General features: G+C 41.8%; 1 protein-coding gene across 1 annotated transcript; it reads left to right on the forward strand.

Moving 5' to 3' along the window:
* Positions 1-6,612: 6,612 nt before the first annotated feature.
* LOC124342411 (connectin-like) lies at positions 6,613-17,703 on the forward strand. The gene is made up of 4 exons (XM_046795401.1): positions 6,613-6,926; positions 14,649-15,286; positions 15,377-15,887; positions 15,960-17,703. Exons 2-4 carry the CDS (start codon positions 14,729-14,731, stop codon positions 16,427-16,429), a joined length of 1,539 nt encoding a protein of 512 aa, XP_046651357.1. The 5' UTR covers positions 6,613-6,926; positions 14,649-14,728; the 3' UTR covers positions 16,430-17,703.
* The last annotated feature ends 7,747 nt before the right edge of the window (positions 17,704-25,450 follow it).

Raw genomic sequence — 25,450 nt, forward strand, 5'->3', positions numbered from 1 at the left:
GTCGTCGGTGTATGTCTATAAGCCATCCGGAAATTGATTAGACTGTATAGGGAGAGAGGAGATATATACAACAACAACCATTTTGTGGCCTCTATGTACATGTATACAGCGCTGAAAAGTCGAAGCCATTTAACGCTCTCTCTCTCTCTGTTTTGCGTTTTTCTTTTTTGTTCTGCGTCTAGTGGAAAGATGACAGGCCACTCCGACAGTCCGACCAAATCAAATTCGTGAATAAATGAAGGCAAATACAAAATAAGAGTTCACTCTGCTGTCACACGCCACTCCTTTTCAGCTTTTCAACGCCCACCTTCGACGACTGCTGCTGGGCTGTTGCTGTGAATATTGTCCGGCTCCAGTTCTGTTTATGGTCGTCGGCTTTATTTTTATTCGCCCCCGCGCCCGTGTGTATATGAAAATGTAATGTTCCAATGACATCACCGCACCGCGCAAAAATGATGGCCTCATCTGCTGCTGCTGCTGCGTCGCCTGTTTATATTTACACTGGCTGTGAAAAAGCATAAATGCGAAGCAGGTGATTCAAAGTGAACCGATTTACTTTTTATTTTTATTTTTTGACTTTTTTGGTAGGTAGTCCAGCTCAGCAGAAGAGTCGAGTCTTTTATCTCTCGACCGGATCCAGCAACACACATCAGCAGAGCAGCTGGAAGAATGCGTCTATTTTTGAGCCGTAACACCGGCCGATAAAAAAGTATACCCCGAAAAAAAAATAAAAAAAGAAGAGCCGCGGTCGTCGTCGGTCGTAGGTGTGTAGATAGATATAAATATATTCTACTCTATACGAGATAGAATAGAAATGGGAAGAACAAGAGGGAGATATGAACGGCGACGGGAGGTCTTTTCTCTCTCCCTTACTACATCGCGTCTAGCTATATTGGACCTTAAAAAATAACACACACCAAACCTATCTCTTTCTAGCGTGTGTGCAACATTATTACGCAACCCATATAACCATCACTCCTACGGTCCTGCCCCTACAATCTCGAATCTCAAGTTTGGGCCCAGCGCTCTAAACAAACCGTAAATCCGCCACACTTTCTCCACAGTACGGTATAAACTTTTGACGTCATTAAATCGGTGATATAATGTGTTGTGTGTGTGTATATACTACCGGCCTCAATGGGCGACTCTATTCAATCTATTTTTTATTCTATATTTCACCGTCGTGTGCCGTATTGTATTCATGCAAAGAAGATTCCGAAAGACATATAAACTTGATTGGCCGCTGTTAAGTTGGAAATGATTATTATTATTACTCTCAAGTTTGCGTGTGGAGAATGACCAATGGAGAGCAGTGCGCGCCACTGGATGTCCGCTGCTGTCCGCCACGTCAATGCACACGATAAGTCGAAGAAGAAAAATTCGAATATTTTTGTTGTTGTTGTTTTTTGGTAAATTTTTTAAAAGGGTTTACAGCGTCTTATCTATTGAGGTTTCTGTTGTTCCATAGCCATATACGTGACAGGCTATATGCTGGGTGCTCCGTGCTATAGGTGAATCGCTTATCGATTGAAGACATCACCGAGCACTTCCCTGGCCCACAAAGCTCTTTTTTCCAGCAGCAGCTCCGCTATTTCTTCTCTTTCCATTTTCTCCGTATTTTCCAGCAACTTGTAATGTGTGTTTCTTTCTTTTTTGTTTGTTTTGTTTCTGTGTGACGATCCTGTTTGGTGAGGACAAATGGAGAAGAAAAAAGAAAAGAAAAAAAAAATTTAAATGAAACCCCAAAACAGGAATCTAATACGGGCAACCGAAAAGACTAGATGGGAAAAAAGGTCGCGCTTGGCGCGGAAACTCCAAATCAAAGTGGACGTGATGGATCGGTGCGGGCCAAGTGTTTTTCATTTTTATAATATGACGTTGCTCATGATTTTTCCTCTCTCGATTCTTGATACGCGCTGATGTGTGGGCTTGTATACGGTACCTTTTTTTTTTCTAGCGAGTTGTTTTGTCCCCCTATAGGTACCGTATATTGCCTGAAAAAAAAAAGAAATTTGAATACATTTTCGTTGTCTTTAGACCTGTATTACCGGCCGTCACATTTCTCCCCCCGTCGACCTGTGCCCGTCGTGCTGCTGCCTTTGAAGGCCTTAAACGGCCATGTCGCCCGTCTGCCGCTGCTCCTGCTTATACGGTGATGTCAAAAGCCGGTAGCCGACTTGGCTTCTCGGGTCTCTTGACACCCGCCATTCGAAAACATCCGTCAAAAATATACGTATAGAAATTCCATTTGTTTTATCTGGATGCAGATGTATAAAAAGGTTATTCTCTATAGGCTGTATGCTCTCTGGAACAGGCCTCTATACCGAATTTGACTCTATGCTTTCCCTCCCGCTGTCGCCCGGCATGATAGATTCCATTTACGGACAAGGGGGAAATTTATCAGTGAAATTTGGCATGTTGAGCATTGGGTTTGCTGGCTCACAGGAAAGGCAATAAAGGAAGGGCATTTCTACTTCCCTTTCTGGTGAATCTTTTTTTCTTCTTTTTCCTTCTCAGCTTGAAAAGAAAAGTAGAAAAATCTACCAGAAAGGAAAAAAAAAAGATGAAGGATCCCCTTTTTCGATCGGAATCTCTCCTATCTATCATTTGATGTACGTTGGAGAGCGACCTCGCCAGCTCTCATTGGCTCCATTCTTTTCCATCCCTTTTTTGCCTTTTTTTCCAACACAGAGACAGAATGTTTTTGATCCATTTCCTTGTCACTTTACTTCCTCGGTGCTATATTTTTATACTAAAGAACATCTTCAAACATTATGGTGTCTTTATTTTTCTTCAGACTTTTTACTCTTCCATCGTCTGTTAAAGAAGCTGAGCCTTGCAGCAGCAGGGGCTTCCTGTCTTTAAAGCTCTTTCCTGCTTTCATTCGTTTTCTTTTTCTTATGCTGCGGGATCTTGGATGATGGCTGACGCCGGTAATGGCAACATGCCGCAATCTCAAAAGCTTCAAATGCGCCGCGGCTACAAGGGGAAAAAAAGGGACCAAAAACAAAAAAGGGGAAAAAAAAGTCAGACGTTTAAAAATTTCACCAATATTACCAATGGATATGGCCTGCAGATCACGAAAAAAGCTCACGCTTTTCGTTTGTTTCGATCAAAAAGAAAACTGCACCGTTATTCATCACGACGGGAAAATATCTAATATTCATGTCGTTAGCCTAGCAAACGCGCATAGTCTTCCTCATCAATATTATAAGAAACGTGAATAGACGGAAAAATGTAGATGAATGGAGAAACTACATAATATTCAAGGCAGGCAGCATTCAGTTATTCCCCCCTTGAATAACCATAAAATGTTGGAAACTGTCAAGACTTTGACGCTGTTTCGGCTGTTGTTTTGACTTCCCGAAAATCACGAATGTAGGGAGGATGAACGCGGTGTAGTAGAAATAAAATTGAGCGTTATCTAGTCGCAGTTAATGTCCGATGCTGAGATCGACAAGTCGTGTGTCCGATATTATATCGCTGGAACTCGAGTTGGCCGACATGGGTAATTCTCCGTTACGACGTTTATTTGTTTTACCTTTATTATTAACCTATCGGTCGTCGGCTTTCTCTCCCTATTCTTGGGCTGTATAAACACATTGGAACGGGATGATTATACTTGAAAGGAATAACTTGCGTTCATTTCCAGTTGATTGTATTTGTATAGAAGAATTAGTTATTATAGACTGTATAGGGCTGAAAGGAAGTCCCGTGCCGCTCCATCACCCGGCCTTAATCGTGTCTGCATTCACCGTTATTAGTTCTCTAAATGTATGTACACCTTGATATTCAATCGTCGGTAATCTTCCAGTTCCTCCAGGCCATTTCAACAGCTGCAACAATTCCGATCCAGTCATTAATTTTTTTTTCTATTTTATCTAGACAGGCCTTTTTTTCTTATTCTTATTTCCTGTGTTATTAATTCTTTTCCTTCATTTTTATTGATGATGTCCTTTTTTTTCTTTCCTTTTTTGAATTTAATCCGGGGCTGCTCTGTTCTCCTCTCCAGCAAGAAGAAAAACCCACGGGAAGCAGATATACACTACGCGCCAATCTCCACCCTAGTACTAGTTACACTGCCGCCAACGTATACGAAAGGTATTTCGTTCCAAAATAAACAAAATAGTAAAATACTGGAAAAGAAAAAGGTCGAGACGGGATGGACGTGAAGGTCGTGACTGGCTGCTAGGGAGGGAAAAAGAAACAATCCGCCCTCGTCTCTCTCCAAAAGACACTATGTAAAAGACGTGTGTGTGTGTGTTTAGGTTACGCAAGAAGCGTTGGCACGCCGGCACACGACGGCCGCCTCTAAACACAAAAGACACCCATTGTGAAACCTGATCACAGATTGGGATGGGGATAGAATATTGGGCAGCCAAAGGGGAAAAAAAAATATCTATTGACGCCCTTCATTAGCTCGTCACTTTTTGGCTCGGTCATTCCGTTGTCGTTTAGAGAGGGAAGAAAAAAAGAAAAAACTCTTGACGTGTCTGACGTGTTGCAGCTAATTGATTCAACGACGGACATGCGTCAGGAAATGGAGTATGAATGACATATCCCGGCTATATGATTTATTATATCTAAACTGTTGCCCAAAAAATGTTGGTTTGAAAATGATTTACACATTCTCGACACACATCGCAACAACTATTCATACTATTCATACATAATATCTCTCTCCAACAATCTACATCGATATTATTATTATTCGCCTTTTCCTCTTCCGCACAGCACAAACCGGAAGCCGGCCTTTTTATACCTGACGCGTATTTTTGATTGTCGCACACTCACATCCATGTATGTGTATGTGCGCACGTGGAGCTCCCCTAGTCCCCTCCCCGCTTGAGCATTTGTGCCGTCGTGTTTATGATGATGTTAACTTTCCGGTTTTTTGTCCGAAATCGAACGCTTTTTGGCTCTGACTCTAGCAAGCTAGGGGGGATGTGAAATGTTGCCGACCTGACAAGCTGCTGGAAGGGGTCCGTCGCTACCGCAGCTGCAGCAAGCAATCCTGCATATTATTTGGATGGTGCATGTATAATGCGAAGGTCGCGACCCAAATGCCACCGAAAACCAAAAAGGAAATGCAAACGCACAGTCAGCAAAGCTCTCTCGGTTCTACTGTCGAATAATTGGTAGCTGGAAATCAAGAAAGAAAGAAAAAGAAAAGAACACACGGACAACACAAGGTGTATAGTATGCCACTGTAGCCACCACTAGTATGCAGTCGGTGCGCATCCAACGGCACACACACGGGGATGCAAGGCCGTCCGGTGCGGATATTGTTGGGGTTGCTGGCGCCAGCAACTTGGGAGAGAAACAAAAAATGTTAAGCTTTCGGGCATTCGTATTGGGTGGGGTCCGTTGCCTTCATACATGAGGAATTATATTATAGATCTCTCTCTCTTTCTTCTTCTTCTTCTTCTTCTTATTTTTCTGTCTGCTGTTCTGCCCCTTTCATCAATCGTAATGATTTTCCTTCGTGTGTGTGTAGATGTGTTCCCTCCTGTCTGCCCATGTTATTTTATTGACATTAATACCAAATGATGATCGCATCCTAAAATATTCACATCGCAAAAAAGAAAAAAAATTATTCAAATCATTTTTCCATGGCCAAGTTATTGCGTATTATATTCGATGGCGATTGGTGCGGCAGACTGGACAATAAATTACAATTAGCGAGCTCTAGGAACCAATTAATTTCCCTTATTTCTTTTTGTTTTTTCTGTAGTCGGAAAAATGTGTAGAAAATAGTCTGTCGCTTTTCGGGTCATTCCAGTTTTTTAATATTTTTTGTCGTACATCATGTCACAGTTAATATCTGTCTGTGAGTCGTTCGTATCTCGTGACAGGTCAGGTGCTTTTGAGTTGCTTCCCTATGCCTTGAAGTATAAAGCGGCAAGTTCAGTTCGTCAGGGCCGTCTCCATTTTGCTATGGTTTTTCTAGTTCATTAGAGCGGTTGACTAATCGTGCCGTCATCGCCCGTAGTCGCTACAAGTCGTCATATACAGTATACGTTCACCTTGCGTCAGAAAATGAACAAACGGTACCCATTTTGACTCAGCCGAGCGTTTAAAATGTTGCTCTAATGCTCTGTCAAGCGCGTCATCGACCGCAAGTGATTTCGTCGTCTCCGTTGTTGCGTATTACATTTGAACTACTTACTAATCACTTAGCCAAAAAGATTCGGCGGTTTGATACCACTTATTCGGAAGCTGTCGTATAGTCACAACAATTTCACAATCACTTTCCTTCGTCTTCTTCTCTTCAAGGAGCTGTGACTCAAACTGGACGGTGTAAGGATCCATGTCGGCTGCTGCTGTCGACATGATCGTGAAAGTGTTCTTCTCAATTGACCTTGTGGGAAAATTGGCTAAAAGACAAACAGCAATACAAACGAAACAGAAACCAAAAGAAGAGTCAAGTTGCTACTAAAGATGTGCAGTTACAGCTGCGGTGAAAAAATAAAAAGAGAAATAACAAATAAAACAGGGACAACTATCAAGACGGCCTGTGGTGGACGGGAATAGAGAGGTGGGAGGAAACCGGCCTCGACCGCAAGAGGGACGACCGAGTTGAGAGAAAGGGAATAGAAATAAGGGGCCGGCCCGTCGCCCGTCCGTCGGCAGTCTTCTTTCGCTAGTCGAGCGGTTCGCACGTACGCGCATTCTTTATATAGAGTTCGGCTCCCTTTTCTACATCGATAGTGTCACTCTTTTATTTCCCCCCAAAAAATTTATCGATCGTGTGTGCTTGTGTGTGTGTGTGCAATTGATCCCTCCCTACAGGCGAATTAGTCAATTACCCAGTGCAGAGATCAAACAGACTTGTGCTCTTATCCCATCGACTAATATCAATTTGTGGACCGGAAAAAAAAGGAAATATAAGACACACACCGCGTTTCATCGTCACACCTGTCGAGGTAAATGTCACAACTGTTTATTTTCTATTGAATATTGGAGCTAAGAAAGTTGGGCAATTTGAGTGAATCAGATTGGCGTGGATATATACGCTAATCAGAACTTGCTAACTGGGTTATAGCCGGTGAAAACACAAAATAGACTATAGCTCTAGGTTTCTTTTTTCTCCTTTGGGAACTCAAATGGTTGTTGGCGAATGTGTGCTGTTCCCAAGTTTTCCCCAAATGTCAGACACAGCTGGGCGGTCGGCTGTGTTGTGTTGTATAATATCAGTTGCAGCCATCACCGAATGATTGTTCCCGCTAATGTGTTTTTGGGCGTCGGCGCCGATTCACTCTTCTTCCAGTTTTTATATCTGCAACTGTGACTCGGGTTTTTTCCATCCACTGCCTTTTGTTTGTCTGTACCGGTTTCTTCTCGCTAGAGGAAAGAAATGATCGTCGGTGGGCATTCATCTTCGTCACAAAATGGGGCTCCTGACTTTGCGTGTCTTGACCTAACCATTTCCGACGCAAGAAAAGAATTGAACAAACCAAACACGCGTATACAGACGAGAAAAAAGGCTCAGACCCAACCAAAGGGGGGCACCCGCTTGCTGATTATATTTTTCTAGAGTGCTTATTGTGTCTGAGATACATAAATTTTTTTATCGCCACCGATTTTCTTTAGAAAATTTTGAAAAACTGGTAGTGGCGCCAAATATTTTTATTTTAAAAAAGGGACCCCGGTAATGGCAGCTGCTGCCGGGTTTTTGGGGGTGAGAGCAACGGCTATATAACGGCGTCCATGCATGGCATTTAGACTTGCGTGGGCGATGTGTGTGTGTGTGTTTCTCTGTTACCATAGCTGCCATCGTTGAATCATTAGCCATTCAATGAACTCTGGCTTCCTTTTGAAATTTAACAAAATTCTCCGTCATTTTTCATCGTCTAAAAAATCAAAAACAGCGGATGTCACAAAATCCGGATTATTCAGCAAAAATCTGAAATGTTTTTAAATTCAATAAAAAAAATACAAAAGTAAATCCCAAGTTCAATGTCAGAACACACAGGATGTTTCCACAAATCACGACGAGAGAAAAGACTAAAGCCGAGAGGAAAATCGCTCTGTGTGTCTATCGATCCTTTTCTAGCTGTTGTATCTGTTGGCGCGTATAAAAGACTACTAGACGAGATGAAAAAGAAGACTGTCCTCCACTCTTGTTTATTTATTATGGCCGTCGTCTAGTATATAACCAATGCTCAAGTGCTGCAGTGCTACTAAATTCTCTTCTTCTCGTCTCCTTGTGTTTTTATTATTTCGCTTTTCTTTTTCTTTCCTGGCTGCTGCGTTTGTTATAATGCCCAGCTCCACTCTCTCCGGCTGGTTGGGTTGCTCGCCTGTAGACTCCAAGCCAAGTTCATTTATATCATTGTGTGTCACGTCTTGTTGGAACTCTTACCCAAATACCCCAAATGGTCGGAAAAGTTTAGTCGAGGACACCCAACAAAAAAATTTTACATACAAAAAAAACATTAATTCTGCACTTTTTTCTATTCATTTTTCTTCTGCTGTGATCCAACGACTGCTGTATACACACGAGAACCAACGAACCGGTTTTTCGTTTGTCTTCGCATGTTGACGTTTGACGTAAAGACTTTTTCTTCTTCTTCTTCTGCTCTTTTTGGGGTTTACCTTTTTTTGTTTTAGCTTGTCACCCGCGTTTGCCATCGGAAATCTGTGAGGATTGCGTGCTGTTGTCCACCGGGTCGGCGGAATAAATATTTATGACTTATTGGGAATCAGCTGTTTGGCTACATTCCAGCCAACAACAACAACACAAAAAGGTCTTTCTTGTGTTGTGCGCCATCACGAAAGTCCGACTTGTGGAAGTTGATTTATTTCGGGTCGATTGGATGTTCGTTAGTTAGCTACTTGCCGGTGTGTTTTATTGTTTCGGGGTCTTCTTAGCGACGGGGCCACGCCTTCCTCATTTCCATCGCCTTGTTTTAAAAAACTCACTCGAGTGGCATGTTGATGGACGTCGCGCAGGTTGTAAAAGCATCTCGGATTGACACCCGCTTTTGGTCCCCTTTCTTCTCCGTCCAAATCGACGCCAACAAGGAGTGACGAATTGGGCGGAGGCCATTCTTTTCGGGGTTCGGCCGTCCATCTTCAACCCATGTTGTATAGTAGCGCTAGCGCTACAGGGTCGCGGTGGCCTAGTTGTTTTTATTCTTTTTCTAGAAAAACAGTTTTTCATTCCGCTTGTGTAGGCCAAGCTGATTGTCATCAACCTGGCAACACTGAAACACCGACAAAACCGGTTATCAAATAAGGCTTGTTTAGACTGCGGTCTTTGAACTGTTGTGTTATATATCTGTATATACAATATATAACTATATATATATATAACAATATATAATATTCATAATTGACGTGTGCAAGTTGGAAAAATGGAGGGGGGAAAGAACCTTAGAACCTATTTAGCTGGGCTGGCCCATTGGCTGTCATCGCGTGTTCTCGAAATATCCCGCGCTCGGCCCTCGGGCTAGCTAGCGCTGCTCCCTCGATCCTCACGCGCACTCTCTCCGGCCAAGTAAACCGTACATGTCTAGGCTGTGTACCATGTTCCAGCAAAGGGGGAAGAGCAGCAAGGCCGGATGGGGGTCTCTCTCGGCCGGCAGGGTTACTGATCTCTCTCTCTTGATGGCGATCATAACATCTGAAGATATGAGCTATTGTTTCCCCATGCGTTATTTACGTTGGTTGACGAAGATGGCGACCCGACGCCCAGACGCCGGGCGATTGCGTCGGTGGCCGTGGCCCACAGCGGGCGATGGCGCTGCGCTGCCACCCCGGAGAAAAAAACAAAAGAGAAAAACGTTTGCGTTTGCGGTCGGGCTTCTTCTCCATCGAAACAAATGGGAAACGGGAACAACATTTTTCTTCGTGACCGTTGCCTTCCGGCCAAAAGGAGTCGTACACTATACGTGCGCACACACACAAACTACACACAACGGCGTTGTACCGATTTCTTCATTTTCTATTCAATAACAATTGCCCTCAACCCCGAACTTTCCAACCGCTTTGGGTGTTTTATTTTGAGTCGAAATAATAAAAGAAAAAGGTCTGCAGACTCTTACTAGTAATTGAATCTAAAGAAAAAATGACTTGCAACGTGTCGATTGCCTTTAACTTAAAGAAGAAACAAAAACTTTTCATCGGATTCGACGTCCGTGTAATGTAGGTTTCACTGCGGTTTTATTAAATAGATAACCCGAAAGGAAATTAGTTATTTTTTTGTATCGAATGGATAATCAGCGAAGCGAATCACACTCCCGTTGCGTCCTTACTTACGTGTGTTTTATCACTTATCTATATATACTGATGTAATTCGAAAATCATATGATCCACATTTCTTTTTTTGGTCGGGTGTTAATCACTCAACTATCAGCTATGTATAGTTAGGGGTATTTTTTATACCGTTATGAAAATCTACCGAAACGACAACACGTTCAAAAGGCGTGGAACCGTGAACAACTCGCAGCGTGTTACTCTTTTGTTTTTCAAAAAGGAAAAGATAAAAACGTAATTTTTTGTTTTTTATTTCATCGTGTGTATGTATGCTGTGTGTTCCTGTTATACTATGGTGAATATATGGGCATTCCTTTTATTTGTTGCTCTCTAAAATAAAAAAAAACCTCCCTGCGCTTCTTAATTAGAAAAAAAATGCAGGGGAAGAAGAAACAGAAACAGAAAAAAAAAACACTCACAAATAAAATAATAAAGGTCAGTGAACCCCCCGGAGCAACCGAATAAGAGACCCCGGCGGGGCCGATGCTGGCGCGTTTCATTTTTATATATGACGTTATATAAGTAAGACCCCTTCTGATGAGGTTTCCTAGACATATTGGAATGCAAATAAGACGAGAGTATTATTGTTTAGAAAAAGAAACGATTGAGTCATCACGAATGGGGAATTTACAAAAAATATTTTCCCAGCAGTCAGTCGGATAGATTTATCTTCCGATTTAATGGTGATTGTTTTTTGATGCTCCGAGAACAACTACCACACGCAAGCTGCCTTCTTCTCGTCTCTTTCATCCAGTCTGAGTGCTTGTTAACAAAAAATGGCACTCGCAATAGCGACAGAGAAAATGAAGAAAAATCTGTGACAGAACCTCATTTTCGGGATAGGAAAAGTGTTGTTAGTTTATTGCTCCGAAAAAAGTGGAGACAAGCGAAGCGACTGCCCAACTTTGGGAGCCTCGTGAAAACGGGAGAAAGAAAAAGGAAAACGAGAACGTGCGGGGCGTCCCGACAGGAAACATACTTTCCTATCAACATGTGCGGTGGTCCGCATGTGTAGTATGTCATGCTTGCCAGACAGCTGTGTGTATTCGGTTGCCGTATACATACGTATCTGTGTGTTCTATCGAACATTTCTTTTGGGTCTATACATCGTCTATCGCTCGATTCAACTTCTTTTTTGGTTGCCTCACTTTGCCCTTTTCGCCATCGCCAAAATAACGAACCGTATACAACGACGTCCGATTCGTCAGGAAATAAATATTGCAGCGTGATTTACCGAGTGGAGAATCAAACGCATTTTTACGAGACATTGGAAAAATAAAATAAAATAAAACAGGTGCCAAGCCCGACATCGGCCAGTTCCAGCGATCTCTAAAACCAGATAGGAGCTAGCATAAGACCGCGCGTGATTCAAAACATGTTTTGGTTGGGCCGCGGGAAATCACGGGCAGGCGACAAAAGGCAATACGCGTGACCGGCACAAAATACAAATCTAAACGTGGTGGTGTGTGTCAATGTGTCGTAAATAAAAACGCGCGTTGAACCCAAGACCAGCACAGCTGTTCGATTTGACGAGATGCTGTAATCCTCCGCGGGCCTCGGCTGAATGAAGCGCTTGCCCAGCCCGGGCGCGGTCTTTCAGCTGCCGCTTTATTTTACATTATACTACCACAGGGGAACAACCAAACGGGCCTATATAGCGCCGGCTTTAACTTGATTGCCACGGCCCCGGCGTTGGCTTATAAGTTGGTTGGATCGGGGTAGTTTATAGTTTGACACGGGAGAAATGGCCCATTGAGAAACCCCCGACACATATCACACACACTACTGGCCGTCTAAGTTATATATTAGCCGCGTCAGGGAGGCCCAGGAAGGTTGGTAGTAGCCAACGCGTGTCACACGAGAGTTTTGTCGTGGATATATATGACGATCGTTGCTCTTTTGAGTTTTTCACGGGTTGAGGTACGGCGACGAGTCGACCTGTGCACCACAGGGGGTGTCTCCTGCATTATTTCTTACTCACATCTCTTTCCAATTCTTTATTTTTAAAACATGTCGTCATCGTCAGAGAGCTAGGCTGCTGCTGCCAACTCGTCGGGATTCATTTCCCCAACAAAGTTCTGGATTTTTGTCTTTTTTTTTTCTTTTTTTATCGGTCTCGGTTGTATAATGGTCGCCGGCCCGCTACACGTACTTTATACGCCGTCTGAAAACGAGCTAGACCCGGGTGGTCATTATCACCGTGAATGATGACCCTGTGCTTCCTTTTCGCGTCTTTTTTTCCTTCGTCTCAAAGGCTCTTTAGAGATGGGAAGTTGTGAAGACAGATGGAAAATACTGAGAGAGAACACAGTTCGCTTTCTCGTCAACGCTCCAGCGGATTTCTGAAGTAAGAGACCCGCCACCCGATTATACACAGACGGAAGAAAAGAGAAAAGAAACGAGGACGCGGGGGAAAAAAAGAAAAGAAAAAAGTCGAATTATTTATATGTTACGCATTTTTCTTTTCTCTCCTCTTCGTAATCTATTTTGAAAATTTTGCGACAGGAGGGAAAAGACGGATCGGCCTTCTTGGCACCTTGTGATACGCTGTCGTCTCTGCTTTATATATTTTGTCGCCAGTAGTATACAGACGGTCGGGACAGACGGCCAACAGGGTCACAAAATTACATAATCGTAGAATGAATCTTGAAATCAAATGAATCGCCGTCGCCGTGGTGTATTTTCGGCTCTGTCACGCCGCCAGTGATTTATTTGTTTGTTTGCGTTTGTCTGGCCGCTGACAACGACAGCAGGAAAGAAAAAAAAAGAAATTTTCGCTTTCTCCTCTAATAAATTTATTGTAGGGGGATTATTCAACGCCCGTGTACACATCGCTAAACTTTAACTTCTTTTATTTATTCATGACGCATTTTTTACTGGAAGGCAAACGGACGGCGATTTGTAAAAAGGTGGAATAGATTTGGTTGATTTGTATACACATACATCTCTCGTTGGACTCCGCTGTCAAGGTGAACGCGGTCGCGTGTGACGTTCAATCATTTCGAAAGATGTCGATCGTTGTTTTTTGTGGACGAGTATTACATATAAAAGCAAATATGAACGTAACAAAAAATAAACAAACAAAATAATCATAACGGAGAGAGAGAAAAAAACCAGTCTTGGTTAGTTCTGTACATAATCCGTTAACCATGACGACCTGTCCAGCCATTTCGTTGACTTTAAGGTAGTCCCAACTTTTAGAAAAGAAGACAAGAACCGTCGTCCGTCTCATCCGCCGGCCAGACATGACAACTTGACGGAGCGTGATCGAATCGTGATCACGAAGAATGAGAAATGAGTCCGATAACGAAGAAAGGCGACGACGCAGCGTTCATTGAACTTTTATATTTTTATTTAAAAAAAGAAAATCTCGATTTTGTTGGAATTAATTTTTAAATTTTTCTAAGTAAAGAAAGATTGCATGACTATGTAGCCAGCTGGGCGGCAATCGATCGGCATGGCTTTCCCGCTATAGAGTTTTTTATATAATATCAGTTTTGAAAATAGCACAATGAATATAGTCTGTAATAAAAAAAGAGAGAACCCGAAGAAAGATGAAGATTTTAGACTTCAAAACGAGCAACGCCCAAAGTAAGAGGATAGATACAGGCAAAACTCTTGTCACACATATTTTAACTCTCTCTCTCAGACATAAAAAAGAACCCGGCATATAGGATGTCATCCGCAACGATAAAAACTTGCTTTTTTTAAATTTTGTTAAACCATTCTATTAGACAATCGTTTTTTTTTTTTTTATTTTGCACCAAGACTTATGTGGTTTCTGGAAGAATCTAATCTTTTTAGGTTATTTTTTTGCTCTATATAGTTTTACTACCCTCGTTGCTCGTAAGTCCGTAATCCTAGGCAAAGGCCACCGAACCACGTATATATGGGATGCGTGACACTGTAATGTAGCCATGGACCCACACGGTCAGAAGAGCGGCTCTCATTCTGTCCTAACTTTTGACATGAAACTTGAGGGTTTCATCACTTGGATTCTCTTACATTTGCACAAGTGCAACATTACAAGCCTCTCCACTCTGTTTAACTAATTGGGATCAGGTGGCATCTTTCGCAAAAAACCACAACAATGGGGAAATTTAGGAAAATTATAGAGTTGGATAGACGTGTTGGCCAAAAAAGAAAATGTTAAATTACAATTCCATGGTCGTTATTTTACTACCAGCATCTAGAATAAACGAACAAAAAAAAATAAATGCGTCATAAAAAACATCATCTGATATAATGAAAGTTTTGTATTTTTGTCAGGCTATAGCAGCAGTATATGACCAAGGATTCCGTTCTATTGCGATGTTTTTTTTTAGTGTAGCGTGTTAAAATGCAACGTGATTCGACTCTTCTTTTGTTTTCTTTCTCGTTTCGTGCAGGTAAAAGGAAAAGAAAGGCGAATCGACCAAACACACGCAGCAACTACTATTAGCTCGAAAAGAAAGACTATTACATCAACATGACATCGGTTGATTGCGAACGGAGGTACGGCGGCGAGCGGCGATTTTTTCTGGTTTTATTCTGGATCGCCCTGGTGACGATCACGTCCAGTTTGGAGGCCGGCGCTCAGCGGGACGGCCCCAGCACAAAATTCAACGACTACGACGACTACGACATGTTCAAAGACCAGCAGATGTTGCACGACGCCATGGAAGAGGAAACGTCGTCGGGGGGCCAACCTGAAAACATCTGCGACGTCCGCTCGACTCTGTCCGTCTATTGCTTTTGCGACAGCCTGTCGCTGAATAACGACGCCAGCGAGGCCAAATGTTCCGTTTTCAACGTCAGCGATCAAAACGATTCCATTTGGGAGCTGTTCAAAACCCAAGTCGGCATAAAAGAGTTACAGCTCAACGTCCAAGAGGACGGACGGCTCAATTTCCTACCAGCTGCCGTATTGCGTCATTTGCCCGGTTTGACGTCGCTACAGGTGCGCGAGGCCACCATCGACACTCTGGCCGCCCAGACGTTTGTTGACGTCACCCATTTGCAGGAGCTCAGACTCAACCGCAACAAGGTAATCACACCTTTAATTAAGACAAATAAATTACAATTACAACGGTGAACTAATGAAGAAGTTTCGTGATTTTTTAAATTGGATTTTCAGATTCGTCATATTCGGCCGTTCGCGTTCCAGGGCTTGTCCAAAACTGTCGAATTGGAATTGAGCAACAACGAATTGGTCAGTCTGGAGCGAGGCGTTTTCGCCGATTTGGACGACCTGCGCCAACTGTTTCTGGATGGCAACAACATCTCGCTGGTCGAGGACTCGGTCTTCCAGAACCTGAAGAAACTGGAAGAGCTGGACCTGTCTGGCAACAACATCGCCGTCCTGACGGGCGAGACGCTGATGGGCCTGCAGCAACTCAAGAAGCTCTCCCTGCGCGGCAACCAGTTGGCCATCGTGGGCGACCACACCTTCGCCCATGCCGGCAACCTCCGACGGCTGGATCTCAGCTCCAACCACCTCCAAGTCATCCGCCAACAAGCCCTGGCCGGTCTCGGCCAATTGAGCTTTCTCGATTTGGCACACAATCAACTGGCCGGACTTGACAAGGCCGCTGTGTCGCCCATCTGGTCCAATTTGCTGAATAGTTCCATGAAGTTTTCCTTAGAAGGTATGTTAATAGTTATACAAATGGACATCAGGAAAGAATTGTCATTTTAATAACCTTTTTTTCTCTCTCCAGACAATCCGTTGCAGTGCGACTGTCGCTTGTTATGGATCCTCCGAGATCTCAGAATGTCCAGCTCGAGTGCCACTCTGAAGACGGGCATTGACCAATTAAATTGCGCTGCCACTGCCACCGGAAGCAGTTCGCCGACTGCCCTTGTTACGATGTTATCGAAACTCGATTGCCGGCCGGCCACCGTTGCGCCGCCGACAACCAGACGGCCGTCGAGGGGCTCGACGACGGCCACCTACGTCGTGGCGGACGAGCCGAAACTGCCGCTGGTGGTCAACGACGACAACAGCGCCTCCCTTCAACTCTCCAGCCCGGCGGAAAGCAAAGAAGTGCGGCCTCAAGTTCCGGCTGCCTCCGCCGCCACCGACACCGTCCAGGAGGACCAGGGCTCTTCATCGGCGCCTGTTGCTGCTAGACCCTTCGCCGGTTTATGTCTGTCCCTTGTGTTGGTGGCCACTGTGCTGCTGTGGTGACCGGCGCGCCCATTTGTCACTCTCCCATGAAGAGAATTGTTACATTAATGACAAATCGAATTCACACAGCACTGCCAAAACGCGCGGCCAATTTTCTCAGAAAGGACATCAATATAGTTTCTAACAACAGATAAAATACTGGAGCCCAGGGTAAAAAAGGAAATAAGAGGGGTAGAAATCCACAACAATTCCTAATTTTTGTCAACAATGGGGATTTTCAACCATTTCTCATTTTTTTTTTAGTTTTTTTAAAGTTCATTTGATCTTTTTTTTTCTCTCTCTCTTGACAGTATATGTGTGTTTATTTTCATTTTTCGTATAACTTTCGAATTTTCTTCCAATTATCTAATTTTGTTTTCTTCAATTTCATTGTTGGAAATCGACCCTGATTTTTGACGCAATGTGTCTGTGATGTTTTCGCTTGCATGGAGAAACTCTGACGATCAATTATCTGAAATATGACTTAAAGTATGGCAGGAGATTATTAGAATAATTACGGAGAATAACGGCAAAAATTATAACGATGACGACCGTGACGAGATGGACGACTATATTTCATGTGACAGAAGGTTGAAAAAAAAAGGCTCCCGGGTAAAACAGATTAACTTCATATAAATATAGGCTATGATACGGCAGTTTTCTTTTTAATTTTTTTAATTATTATTTACACCTGTTGCTTTCACCGTTTTTGCCGAAGACTGCTGCCATCTGGGCATAAATCTCAATTTCAAATCCGGCGAGTCCAGATGACATATATGTACTAAACTGTATTATTACATCGTTACATGAAAAGAAAAAAAAAAGGTCCGGTATTTATACCACAGAGGGCTTGCGCTTGCAATGTGTTCTAGTTTTTTTTTGTTTTTTATTATTATTATCGGAGACCTCCTTATGTTTTTCACATTGCACCCTAAGTGTTCCGCGTCATGGTTTTGCCTTTCGTTTGGTTTGAACTTTGCACTATATACCGACATGCAACTTGCTGATGTTGTAGCTGTATACGAAACAAAATTTAAGAAAACAAAAAACATAAACTGGAACTCGAAATGCACCAGCAGCGAATGGTATACATATGTACAAGTCAAAACACTGAAAATGCCAAGTTCCCATATACATGATTGATGTATTCAAGCGAAAATAAATTCGATTTCGATGTAAATATTTGTCTCACGATATACTATAATGTAATCTTTTTTTCTCTGTCTTTCATTTGATTGATTTCCGATCTTCTTCTTTCTCATCTCTGAATATACGTAGGAAATATAATCATCGTCGTTACGAAAATGTCTCTACAATTTATTCATTTTTCTGTGATGGTGGTGGACTGATGGTGGCCCCAGTCCGGTTTGACACCGAGTCCTCCGTGCAAGACTTATCGATTAGAAATTGAGATATCAAAAGACTGGAATTGGTGTGAATAAATTTGAGTTAAACCGGGAGTCAAATTCAGCAACGACTGGTTGAGCAAGCAACACAGGCTTATCTCGCTGAGGAGTGTAGAAAACCGTAACCGAATTATAAAATATAGAATTCCAATCAAAGTCGAGACACATGTTTCGCTGTCTCGCCACCCAACCGGCGTCTTACTTTGTAAATTTTTTTGGTTGATTTCTTAATATGGGAGTCGCCCTGGTAGTGATGCAGAGTCCACAGCACAGTCACTGTCTAAAGAAAGGCGAGCTCTATGGACACGAAAATGTAGTGACGAAATCAGGGTGGAGTTATTTTACACGAGAGAGTAAAGAACCCGTCATCCCAAAACCAGCATATGTCATGTTGCATATTGCGCCTGCAGCAGGGAATGAATCAAATCAAATAACAACGTCGCGCCTGTATATAATACAGTCTGGCAGCTGGTTCCTATATATTCATAAAGCGCATTTAATCCGCTTTGAGAGGTAACCTAGTACCCAATAAAAAAAAGGAAAGATTCAATCACGATCTCAACGGTTGGGAAAGTTTGATTGACAATAGACGGCGCAGTTCCCATCAAAACTGAAATCTTATTATAAAGTTTTATTTTCAAATATTTGATGCTATTCGCATGTAAACTATACTCGTGTATTATTCGAGGTATTTATTATGTGTCGACTTTAATTTATTCACTCGAATATAGGCTGTGCTATCAAATATTTCTTAGTTTGTTTTATTCGTTTATTAAAATGTTTACCGGCATCATTAGCTTAAAAAAAGAGCGGTGATCTCTGCCGTTCTTCTTCTTCGTTCATAACAGTTGTAGTACATGTAGTAAACAGAAACACGCGTTCGGGGACAAGGAAAACCCATAAATAAATCTAGAGCCGTCTAGAGCAGATCAACCGAGATGTTAACCCGATCTGCCTACTAGCCGAAGCTTACTATCTAAATTGTTAACGGTTACAGAAGACATGCCATTCTATCAAGAAAGACATTTGAATGCTGTAATTTTTTTAATCCGCTTTATGGCTAAAATATGTTATGGTGCGCTAGCGAATTTGTTGCTGGAAACAAGTTCGAATGTAATTCAATCGGAGTAGATCAGTTTTCACTGTATACAACTTTATCCCCCCCAACCTGGACAATTTTCTTACTATATAACCGCGCATCAGTAGGATGTAGCAAATTTGAGCGGGTTCTTTTTGGCCCTTCTTGCAACCATTTCTCTAGTTTCTTATACCTTTTTCACACTACTCTAAAAATAAATGTCAACATAACATATGTTAATCTGTGAAGATTGTAACATCAACTGATTTTTACACGTTTCATGTTATGAAATTCAGCTCGTAATGTAACATTTATAACAAACGGTCCTTTTACAGAAACATACCGCAAACACGCTTAAAAGAGCCTGGGAAGAAAAATTCGTATTTTTTATGCTTGATTTTTTTAATTATGCATTTTTCGTTCCAAGAATTAGTACGCCTTTACCGCCATCTGTGGCTTTTTTTGTCGCACGGTCAATCCGCTAGGGGCGCTGTCACCTGACGGACCCCATCCCCTATGCCGCTGGATGAATTCCACACCTTTATTGGTGCTCCAACCCTCCGTAATTCCGTAAGCATTAAAAATTAAAATTAAGACTGGTACGGTACTGGAGACCAGTAAGTGCTATATAATTATTGTATGCTAGTTTCCAGACTACCGTTAGTTACTCTTATACGAAGATAGTGAAGCGGTTATAGGCTATGTCGCTGGTTATGCGGTAAACAATAATAGATTCATGATATATTTATGAAAATATGTTATGGTGTATGAGTGCCGAACCGCGGCATAATTTTAGGCAATTGTCAACTATTCAAAAACGATCTTCTTGTGGTGGCAAAAACCGAAATAGTTTTATCACACCTTTATCGATGCCTCAGCCCCTATTATACACCTGTGCAGAAGTTGGTGTGTCTCCTAACTTCTGATACAAGAAGGATGCCAAATAAAAAGGTTGCAAACTTTATTGAAGCCCTCGTGAGACTGGGCCGTATCGGGCTTGCCTAGATAACCCCTGGATAACCCAAAATTCTTGTAACTTTTAAAATCAGTACAAGGTCAAGGATTGTAGCTACATCAGTGTTCGAGAAATAATATTCCTCGTAAATCCAAACATGAACAAAGTTAGCGGACCAATTCCAGTCCCTCAAGTATATGCCAAATAAGATGGAGCAAGCCGGAGCAAGCTTTGGTGTCCTAGAGATACAGGGTTTTTAATTTAATTATATAACATGAAAGCTGATAAATATCTTACATACATTAACTAAACGATCACAATTATTTAACTCACACTCGGAATGATAAGCAAGGCCCGAGCCCGAGAAATTTATTTAAAACTGACACGGTCTACGAAATAGGTATCTGTAGCCGGACGTAATTGGGCGGGATTTTTTGAGGGTTTTAGAGTTTTAAATTTAACGGGTTGTTTTCGTTGGAGAGTTTTCAACCGGTTTCCTTAATGTTCCCTAATGTAAGAAGGAATGGGACTCCCCTCATTTTGTGCAAGAAGCTGAATATTTGAATAAGCAAGGAAAGCAACGCAAAAGGCATATATGATTCCGAGCATGTCTAAGTTAAAAGTCTAGCTTAAACTAACTATTAACCTTTATAACTTTAATCGATACTCAACTCCTCCGTAAGAATTGATGTAAGAGTGAGTAGCCTGCTGGAGACCAGAAAGCATTCCTAATGATTATTATTTCAATCAGGCATCACGGAGGAATTTGTAATGGTTCGAGAGCTTCGTAGAATCAAGGCCGATGTAAAGTTTAGTTGGGAATGGCACGAACTTCCGTAAACTGATCGACTTATCTCTTAATTAATTTATTCTTTTTTTGTTCTATAGCGGCTTTAAGCCAGCCTGCTGCTGTCAACCTTTGAAAGACTTTGCGTTGTTTTCTTAGCGGCTAACTCAAGTCGTGTTTCCGGTGCGAACTATTAATGTCTGCTTGAATAGTGCGGGGAGGTGCGGGATACGTTTGGCCAATTGCCACGAGCTCTCAAGCTACCGGCCAATTCATGCTTATTCATATACATTATACAAGCTAAAGAAGACGTCCGTTGGTTATCCAAAACGAGTTGCTAAATAATCTAAAAATCAAAAAAAAGGTCCACGTTAGCTAAATATTAATGAGACAGCCATTTTTAATGGACCATCGATTCACTTCCGCTACCTCCAGTTGCTTCTTCCCTTTCAACGACATCGTCACACATCAGCTTGGCGTTGGGATTTTCCAAGGAAATTTGAGACGCAGAAAATTTGAGTTGATCTGGTCAGTTTTGGCGGAATTTTGCACATACTATGAACTACCAACCAAAGAAGGTTCTCATGGAGGTCTGTTAAATAGATTTAGGGTTATCATCACTGAGGAAGCAAAATAAGATTCAATCACAAATTTTTGCTTACGAATTCACGTTTAGAAATCAGAAAAGTCTTGACCCTCATATGATAACAGGATGAATTAATGACTCCTGAATCTTGGGAAATTCCCAAATACTATTTGGTTACCGCGATAAAATTCAAGCTTTAGCTGCTTGGGACGACAACTTAGAAAACATGATGTTTTGGGATTGATGAAAATGTCAGTCAAAAACATATAATATCGTGTTTCTTTTTTTTATAATAAATAAAAAATAATAATAATCTGATAGCTTAGATTTAGCGAAGAAAATATTTAAGTCAACGAATACAGAAATCCTTGCTTTTTTTCCTTACACTTCAAGCGATTGAGTTTATAAATGCGATTTGTTATTTGGTATGACAGCTTGCATAATTTTATCCATAAACTGACAAACGGCAGTGATTCACGAAAAAAAACGAAAATAGAAAATATCAGATATACGAGCTCGTGGTCTCAAGCAGACTTGACAGAATGCTCTTCTTTCATATTCGACTGTTATTTATTTTTACGTGGTGCTATATCCATTAAAACGACAAGCTTATCTTCCAAATCTGCCATGGTTTTGCTGACAAAAAGACCATAATACCAGATATATAAAACGACACTCCGGTTTTTAGAGCTTGCTGACGCCATTTTTAAAAATGCAATTTATTAGAGCACATCGAATGGGAATTGCGAACGAAAAAAATAAAAAATATATGTGCGTGCACGAGTAATGTATTTCCGTCATATTTCTTACGTTCTCTGTATCCCGCCGGAAGGCGGATCCCTCACAATTATCACTTGCGCCACCCATTCCCAGACCGTTAACTCATAAATCAACAAAATGACTTATACACCGGTGTATTGCCTTTGCATGAAAGAATGGTCACTTTTGAAGTTTTGATAAACAAATAGGAATGGGGCAGGTAACTAGCAGCAACGCTTGCCACTCATTTAACTCAATATTTCCAGAAATCATTACAATTCACGCTGAGTAACAGTATACCTGTTACTAAGTAAACTAAGAGCCCAACCATAAGCCTATAGAGTGATGGTGGGATTTGGATTTGTTGATTTTGAAAGAAAAAAAAAGCTCTGGTCATTTCCGACGTTTGTTTAAGTTAGAAAAACTTTGAAGAGGTTAGACAAATAGAGAGAGAGAAGAAGAGAAAACGAGAATTAAGAAAATTAAGAATCTTCTCGGTTACGTACAGAATCTTCAGTTAAAGTGGTTAAAGCACTCATGTGTTCTCGGGGTAAGATTGAATAGAAACAACAACCATCGGTTGATAAGAGCCATCGTTCATTTTCCTATGCATTCCGATGAAAATAAAGAACGAAAATTTGGATGATTGAAAGTGACCATCGCGATTGCTCGGATATATACTACAGAATGTCGTCCAGGACAAGGGTAAAAGCTATACAGGCATGACGAAGATAAACTAAGCTTGGGTGAATAAAAATAAAAAGTAAGAAAGAGAATTGCTCAGTGAGGTGAGAAGGAAAGAAAGAAGAATAGAAAAAGGTGTCCAATTTTTTATTTTTGGTGGCCTAAATTTCTTTCAGCTTCTTCTTCTTACAGATTCAAAACGAAACACTCGTTTCATTCTTCATCGGTAATCACCCTGGCGACAATCTACAATCAGAAGCGATCGAGCACAGCTGGGTGTTATTATAGCTACTTTCTTCGTCTCTCCACGGGTCTCGTTTCTCTCGTTGGCCTCTACTTGATTTCTTATTCTTCCACCTTTTTTTTTTATTTCATTTTGTAAGGCACAGCAGTTTTTTTTATTTCCCTGCTGTAGTCCACTGAATGCTCTTTTGTGTCTATTTCTGAAGAAAAAATAGAACCGCTTAGAATGCAGCATCACAGGCTGCTATAAAACTTTTTCTCAATTTTTTTTTTTCTCTTTTACATTTCAAAAAGAAAACGTAGAATTCTCTACGCGGCAAGAGAATGCGAGCGTAAGGGAACCCTTTTTGTGTGTATCCTCCCCCCCCCCCCCCTCAAAAGAAAACAAAATATGTAAGCCGAAGAGATGGTACCTACTACCCCGAAACCGGAATCCAAAGTAAGTTTCACCCTATTCAAAATTTGGACGGACGAGGCGGAATATAACGACGGTCGTAAATTGCCAGACATACCACGTCGGTGAAATCCTATATTATATATATTTTTCTTTTCTGGGTAAACCATGGTAAACGCCCATCATTGGAGAGCAGTATATGATTTGCCATATTCAGCCCAGGGAAAGTATGGATGTACAAATTGTAGACATCTATACTTAAAATCTCGTTTTTCACATGCACTACTTTGGTTGTGGTCTCTTCTCTGTGAGAGAAACGACTCAAAACGCTGACATCATCACTCATTTTCTCTTTCAACTGAAGCGAAACTGTGAAAGTGTATCAACACTATTTTTTTCCCCCTCCAACTTTTCGGCAGCGTCATTGGCGTGTCCCGAAAGATTTTGATGGCGGGTCAATCTTTCGTGTTTGATAACATTTCGTTCTTATTCGCTGGCGGGTAACAATTGGACACTCGACCCGGCCCTATATTCATAAAATGTTTCATTTTATTCATAACATGTTGATGGTTATTACTAGCTTGCGACTTTTAAATCGAACAGAATGGGAACAGTAGAGCGTGAGTTACTTTTGTGCGCTATGTACAGTTTGGGTTAAATTATTTATTTATTTATGACATCCGCCCGTAGAGTCCGCTCTCACCAATTTGGTATTAGTAGCATCAAATTCTACCAGCAGGTGGCTCTGTGGATGTGGTGAATGAGAAAGTTGGAAATCTCTGGAGAGGAAAGGCTTCAAGTTTGTCCGGGAAGTTCAGAATGACGACGACTGCGCAAGAGCAGTTTCCAAACCGTTTAGATTAATCGTTAATTTAATTTGAGAAAATGGACAAAACCCTTGTTACATAATCACAATAGAGATGAATATTGAATACGGCTTCTATCGGAAATGGTTGATGCGCGATTCCGTATGAGGGAGATTGAATTCTAGGGCGGACAATTTCGTCAAACCAATTTGAAAAAATAATAAAATGGCGTGTTCGGTTGGCGCAAAGATTGAATACTCCACTGTGATTATAGAAACTAAATTTACCCAACAATACGAAGTGGCGTTTGATGGGCGCCACAGGTTTCAGTCGTTTTTTGAATGAGATCACTCTGCGAGTCGCAGAGTGCGACAGCCTTTTGGAATAAATAATAAATATTTGCATGACTTATTAATTAAATAAAAATTTCTCTAAAATTCTGAAAACTCTTTCTCATTAATTTGGAAATAACAACAAAACAAGGGGCGTATTTAACGAGACATGTGTATTACCCAAATTTTCTTGATTGAAAGTGCTTGATAAAGCAATAAGCTTGTCAAGGCTATCGTACATCTTCGTTAACGTTAAGTACTCCCTTCACTTGTGTTCTATTCAGTCAACGGGCGTCTTCGTAATCGAGCATGGTGATCTGACATTCGATACGGAGTTGATCTTTGATAAATAATTTCTGCTTCATCTCCATCACTCGAGCCCAGCTGAAGAGGATGGTGGGATGCTGTTGTGGCCCATCCAGTCCGAAGTTCATCTGCCCACGATCCTCGAATTCAAGGTCTCCGTTCGTGTTGGCGATGCCGTAACGATACTCGACGTGAGGCCGGCGTTGAGTTGCCGATTGCAACTGCAGGGCCAGCGAAGAACTGCAGGCGTCCCTCACGTTCATCACCAGCTGCCACTTGAATCCACCCTGAGAGAAGACGGGAGACTCGAATGTTAGGCCGGCTATTCGCGATTCATAGCGCTCCAAGTTCTCCAAAATCCATTCGACTTTCAGGACGTTCTCGACGAGACGAGAGACCAAACGAATTTTTTCCTCGACCCGATGGGATCCCTCAGACATGGCGTGATTGAGATATGCGCAAGGAAATAAGGAATAGAGCTGCTGCTGTTACACAATCACTGACACGTACAGCAGCGAATTTCACGAGTCACAATGAAAGAGAATTCTACCACCAACGAGTCCCATTGTGTGTACACTGTGACCCATAGTGGTCCCTAGCGGTCGACGAAGAATAGCGGAACATTTCTGTTCGATTACCTTTCGTTGGTCTTTTTTCTCAGCTACACGAGGGAGATTTGCGTTCTTGGAAGAAGCCGCTTCGTGGT

The sequence above is a fragment of the Daphnia pulicaria genome, chromosome 6 (genome assembly GCF_021234035.1).
Source record: "Daphnia pulicaria isolate SC F1-1A chromosome 6, SC_F0-13Bv2, whole genome shotgun sequence".
In the NCBI taxonomy this organism is placed as follows: domain Eukaryota; kingdom Metazoa; phylum Arthropoda; class Branchiopoda; order Diplostraca; family Daphniidae; genus Daphnia; species Daphnia pulicaria.